Source organism: Cynoglossus semilaevis, chromosome 14, assembly GCF_000523025.1.
Source record: "Cynoglossus semilaevis isolate Cse_v1.0 chromosome 14, Cse_v1.0, whole genome shotgun sequence".
Lineage (NCBI taxonomy): Eukaryota > Metazoa > Chordata > Actinopteri > Pleuronectiformes > Cynoglossidae > Cynoglossus > Cynoglossus semilaevis.
In genome coordinates, this window is record NC_024320.1 from 18,961,364 (window position 1) to 18,967,380 (window position 6,017).

The window sequence follows — 6,017 nt, forward strand, 5'->3', positions numbered from 1 at the left end:
TGAACGCCTCTCCTTTTAACGTTTCACCATTAACGGACATTTAATCGGTGTTTAAAAGCAAGAACTCGTCTTCTTTGTTTCTTTCAATCACGAGGACATTGACCAGGACGTTTCATAAAGTTGTTTATACATATTTAGGCTATTAATAGCTCCCACATTGTCGTCTAGATGATAAACTTAACTGAAAGCAAAGCCTCTGTTCAGCTGGCGGAACATTGAGGAGCTGAACAGAAGGAGTCTTCCATGTTCAAATACAGGTTCAGATGTAACATTTGAACCTGTATTTGAGCAACTTTAAACTTGGTCAATATTGGCCCAAAATAGACCAAAAAAGAGTTTTTATTGTTGTTGTTGTTTTTGCACAATCCTAGTTTAGGATCATGTTAAACTGTAACAATAACATAAAACTTTTTTTTAAAACCAAACTACATTAATGTTATGTTATTAATATTTGATAACAATTTTAACTTAATTGAATAGCCTGATTTCAACGACATCATTAATACCTCTCTGGCAGCTACAGATCTGTTTTAACTTTACCGTTGAACGTTGGAGCTTTAAAACGTTTCTAGCAAGAGCCAAAGTTGTGTGCAGGCTGCACCCTATGTCTTGAAACTGGTATTGCATTACCGTGCGGCCTTCATAGCATGCAGCATTTTGATAAGATATACTGCAGACATGATAAAAAAGGTCATTAGTGATAACCTTTGCAGATAAAATGTTTTTTAAAGCACGTTTTGATAATGTTTTGTCAAATGGCGAATTTAGCCACCATAAACAGCAATGTACTGTATATATGAGTAAACCTCCACCCAACTCTCACTGTAACATATTATATGTTGTATTTAATATTGTTAAGTAACATTCGTAGTGTTACTCACACAAAGGGAGTGTTAGTCAGCAAATTGTGGTTTGGGTTTCACTATTAAATATAAGAGACACTAATTTAGTGCAGTCATAATTTCTATGAAGTCAATATAATTAATTTGGGCAATGGCTATCTTTACAACCCATTATAAAAGAGGTATACTGTACCTGTCATTATTGTTGGGTATGGCACAATGGTGGCAATTGTCCCCTGCCTCAACATCTACTGTGTACTGCGTATGATTTTCCTTATTCTCCGTATTTTCACTTTCTGACTTTTGGTATTCATTGTGTTGGCACTTGTTTATATTTTAAATATTTAATTTATATTTACAAAATATATTGTAATAGGTATGGAGAATTGTTGTGATTGGCTGTCCTCCTTAGCATCTAAGGGCAGTAGTTTGCACAGTGGTATTGTCAATGATTAGACATGGTTCGTGTAACCCTTTTTAAAACTGTAATGAGCTAGCACTAGCAGTAGGCACAAGGGCACACCGCCACATGTTAAGGAAGCTTGAAGTTCAACTCTGTATACATTGTGCTGCGGCCTGCCTAGCTAACCACACCTTTTCTGTTCAACCCTAACATTAAACATCACCACATGATGTTGCTAAGACCAACAAGTTGCATCTTTAGAATGCATTTTGTTTGAAGGCTTAGTGACAGCACCTCTGCTCTCATAAACATATCCACCCACATACTCATGTTTTGCTTGGATGTTTATTAATACACAGAAACCAGATTTTCTTTTTCAAAACAACAAGCACTTTTTAGGTCATTAGGATAATCACAAATTTTGGACTTCATGATTAGTAGCAATCGCATGTTATCCCTGTACTGAGAAAGGCACATATTGTTAAGGCATGATGGCTACTTTATAAAGTTAGTAAAAAATGGTCCTTAAGATCACTATGACTCCAACATTTTGTTTGGTATGTATTAAAGGTGAAGTGCGAGTTAGCCTCCTCACACAACAACCCTTGGCTTCTTCCTTTCACAAGTATGCCTCAAGTAGAGCTCACTTGCTCTTGGCCTTGTCAAAGAGAACCTTCAGTTGTTCATGAGATGTGGCCTCCTCCTGCTGCATCAGGTCAGCGTGGCCTTTGGTGATCCCCCAAGCATCAGGCTTGGACAGAGAGGGACAGAAGGGGCGACCGGAAGCAGGCTTCAGGTTCTCCCAGTAGTCACGACGGGCCCTGGAGAGGTTAGGGTAAGTTAAGTTACAATAACAATTTAATGTATTGTAACTTTTAATTAATAAAAGTGAAAAATTAAAATACTGCAGATACTACAACTCACCTCGCTCTGACCCAAGGCTTTGTGTGCATGTCTAGGCCACTTCCCCAGCTGCCATGCTTCTCAGACCCAGCAGGGAGACAACCTCTTTCCTTTGCCAACTCCTCTGCCAAGGCACGGATGTGATAGGGTTCAAATCCACAGCAGCCACCAATGAAACGAATTCCAACATTGTACGCATCCCGGGCATACTTCTGCATGTCCCATCTGGTCAGGATCCTTGGCTCCAGGCCTAAAGGGGGGGAGAGAAAAAGGGGGGGTATTCTATGGAACTTTTCAAACTCAAACTGTAAAGGTTTATTTCCAGAAAGTGTACATACAGAAGGGGAACTCGGGCAGATCAATGAATCCCTGACAGTTGCAGTCAGGAGTGTGGAATGCCAGTGGCTGGCACATGTAGTGAGCCTTCAGACCAGCCTTCTCCACTCCCTCCTTCATCATCTTCACAGTCTTCACACAGGTCTCTGGGTCAAAATGGCAGTTGATGCCCACAATATCAGCACCTAAAAGAGGAAACGAAACAATTAAGATACAGGCTGAGAAATCTGAAGGTGGTGCAAGTCATGATGTGCTGAGGTGTGCAGCTGAAGTGACAGATGGATTCATAGTAAGGTCTATCTGCTTGGGGACGCAATGCTATATCTAAAATGTTAACTGAAGCCCTGACTTGGTAATATAAATATGAACTTTAACCTTGGAATTTAACAATGAAATTAAACTAGAAGTTAAGTGTCCCGACCACACTACCAATGTATCCTCTCATAGAACAAGAGCCACGTAAAGGTTACAATACAGTAGATTTCAATATGTTTACCGGCTTTGATGAGTTTGACGGCACAGTCTCCAGGACTGACTTTGTTCAGATCTCCATCAGGTCCAATGCAGAGACTTGCAGCCACTGGCAAACCGGAGGTCTTCAAAACCTGGACTGCCCACTCGGCCTCTTCCACGTGCTCAAAGTACTGCAATACACAAACCACAGGGGAGGTAAACAAAACACTCAAGTTGACTTCAGCAATGAAATACCGTCTTAATTTTTTTTTAATACATACATAACAGTATTAAGTACATTAATAGCTCTGACTAATGCCCTGAGGGTACAACCAGTGACCTGTAGTCTGTTAGCTCAAGCCATTTTGCCACCCATCACCCTCCTATAAACTCAATAGAATTACAGCATTTCACCTCCAGCAGGTGGCGCCTCAGGTGTCTGATTTAGTGCTCTGTTTATTGTGCGGGTTTCTCTTTCCTTGAAAAGTGTTTTCCAGGACAAATTCAGCTGCTACAGCATGTCATTATATTCCCAGGTTTTCCCAGATATTTGGAAACTCTGCAAATCGTGTGATTGTGAGGACCAAGTTTTTGGCAGTCGCTGTGTATTTAAAGGACACTGATCAGAAACTATTACTAATATTAAGGTTCACCTCTTTGTCACTCAACCCGAATGATCCGTTGTAGAACCGTTTTAGGCCCAAAGAGGGCGCTGCTGCCCCACATATTAGGTTCGTGGCGTTTGCTCACCACATATTGTTTTTATTACAATCCTGTTCTGAGAGCACCTGGTCCTGCTGCTTAAGTTAGATTGATATGATCCACGTGACTGGGCTTAGATCTGAAAACTTCACCATTTTAAAAGTCTTAAAAAACACTTAGTATTACTGCATATTTTAGCTGCTCTCCCACAGCTACTATTATATGGTGTGGCATCCTTTGTGTGTGTTGTGCCATTGAATGGTGTGGAATAATTTTATTAAAGTAAAATCCAGCTAAAAAGGCACAACCAGTCTTTTAACATTTTAAGAATACTTTTCCAAATTTAAAAATTTGGCTCTTTTTTGGCCATTGGTAAGTACAAGGGGGTCATCATCATCAGTGCGTTATGAACATATTTGTTCTTTAACTGCAGGAAAATGCCTACCCAGGACGTTCACAAGTTCTGTCATCTGTCTGACTGTTTTTTTTTTCCTTTGTATTTTGTTAAGTGGCATTAGAAACTTAATGCCAAATACTACTAGGAAAATGAATGCGTGTAGCTGGAAGTTGTGAAATAACATGGATCACATCTCCACAGCTATTTTAAGGAGTTGCAGGAAACCCCAGCAGCTAAAGAAAGTGGCAGCACGGAAGCCTCAGTGCTGAAGCGCCGAAATCCCCAACACATCTAGTCCACCTCTAGTACATACCTCTGCAATCAGGAAGTCCACTTTCTTTGAGACAAACACATCCATCTGTTTCTTGAAAATGGCCTTCACATCATTCTCACTCTTGCAGCTGAGGTATGAAGGGGTCTGAGAGACACCTCCCGCCACCAGAGCGTCACCCTCGTTGGCCACCTCTCTGGCTAGGTCACACGCTGCCTCGTTAATCTGCTGGCCCTGCAGTTCAAAAACAGACACTCTAGATGTCAGCGGGTTCAGTTTCACACCAAGAGCGGCAAGTTGCCGATCCATGTGTGGAAGTCGAACGTAAAAACACACGAGTAGCTGCGGGCAGCCAAACTCACCGTGAAGCGCTGAGCATGGCCTCTGTTCACCAGTTTGTCATCGCTGGCATAGAAAGTAAAAGTCTGCATGACATTGGAGCCAGCCCTCAGGAACTCCCTGTGCAACTGACGCACTGGATAAAGAGAAAAAAGAAAAAACAAAAAAGTGGTTTGGAATCATTGTTTTTGACGTCAGGAATCAAATTAATGTCATCATTATCTGACCAGGTGTCAAGTAAATTAAATGAAAAGTACTGGTTGTATTTGGACCCATGGTGGTGGAGGGGGTGGGGTTAGTGCTCCTGTCTTACAGCAAGATGTTTATCGATTTGATTTCTACTGCTAATTTTATCTTTGGAAGGATGTTTGGAAGGAAGTTCTCCCTGTGTGTTCCTCCAGGTTGTCCAGAAACGGCAACTGCAGGTGTGAATGTAAGTGTTGTTGTGAAGTTGTTTATTTTTAGGAATTGTTTTTCTCTAGAGGACATGAATGGCCAGATTACTGCGACTAACTAGACTTAGGGGAAAGAAAGTGCGGGGGAAAAGCACATCCGAGAAAGGACGAGGCAAACAGGTCTGCACGTAAGCCATGCACTTCCGCTGTTTAACATCAGTGGGATCGGGAAGGTGTTCCTCACCGGCCTCAGGGTGCTCAGCAGCAGCCTCAGGTGTCCACGGCCCTGCTTTGACATAACCTCTCTTCTCCAGGGCGAAGACGAAGCCTCCGTCGCCGATAACGACTTCTCCTGCTTCCAGACGCTCCAAAACCCCCTGCGGGCGACAACGAAGGACTTAGGACACCACAGACTACACAGAAAACTGACTCCACGTCCTGCAGCACCGCGACTACCACCGCGCATAACGCATTTATTCCGCACAGCAATCGAACGCGCTCAGAAAGGGACGCAAAAAAAGACAACGTACCTTCTTTTGTCCAGCTGGTGCCATGGTTTGATTCTATCGCAGCAGTGACCGGTCCACGGAGACACTTCAATGGACTTCTGCCTGAGTTTGGAAAGGACTTATTGAGGGGTTCCACGCTGGTTTTATGAGCAGAGAGAGCATCTTAGACCCGCCCACCTTTTAAACACACCCTGCCCTGTATTCATTGTCAAACGTTAGATAACAGAATTTTAACGTTATGCACGGAAGAGTTCTGTTCCAAATATGTGCTGAACATTGCTGCAGTGGCTGGAGGAAAATAAAGATAAACATCTCATGTTTATGCAGTGTAGCTCAATGGAGAAGTTGATATTTTGCCTGCTCAGTTTGATAACGCTTTCATTTTGCATCCCTGGTTTTTCAGGTTATTAATTGGACCGTTCAATTGTTGGATGAAATATTTCTGCTCCGTGGTGTTGAAACAGTCC

The 6,017-nt window shown here is 42.2% G+C and overlaps 1 protein-coding gene across 1 annotated transcript; it reads right to left on the reverse strand.

The window, feature by feature from the left end:
• Positions 1-1,571: 1,571 nt before the first annotated feature.
• LOC103390007 (betaine--homocysteine S-methyltransferase 1-like) lies at positions 1,572-5,731 on the reverse strand. Its single transcript, XM_008325684.3, has 8 exons — positions 5,572-5,731; positions 5,286-5,418; positions 4,670-4,782; positions 4,350-4,541; positions 2,981-3,128; positions 2,487-2,669; positions 2,170-2,398; positions 1,572-2,066 (listed from the first exon to the last, which is right to left on the reverse strand). Exons 1-8 carry the CDS (start codon positions 5,593-5,595, stop codon positions 1,889-1,891), a joined length of 1,200 nt encoding a protein of 399 aa, XP_008323906.1. The 5' UTR covers positions 5,596-5,731; the 3' UTR covers positions 1,572-1,888.
• Positions 5,732-6,017: the final 286 nt, after the last annotated feature.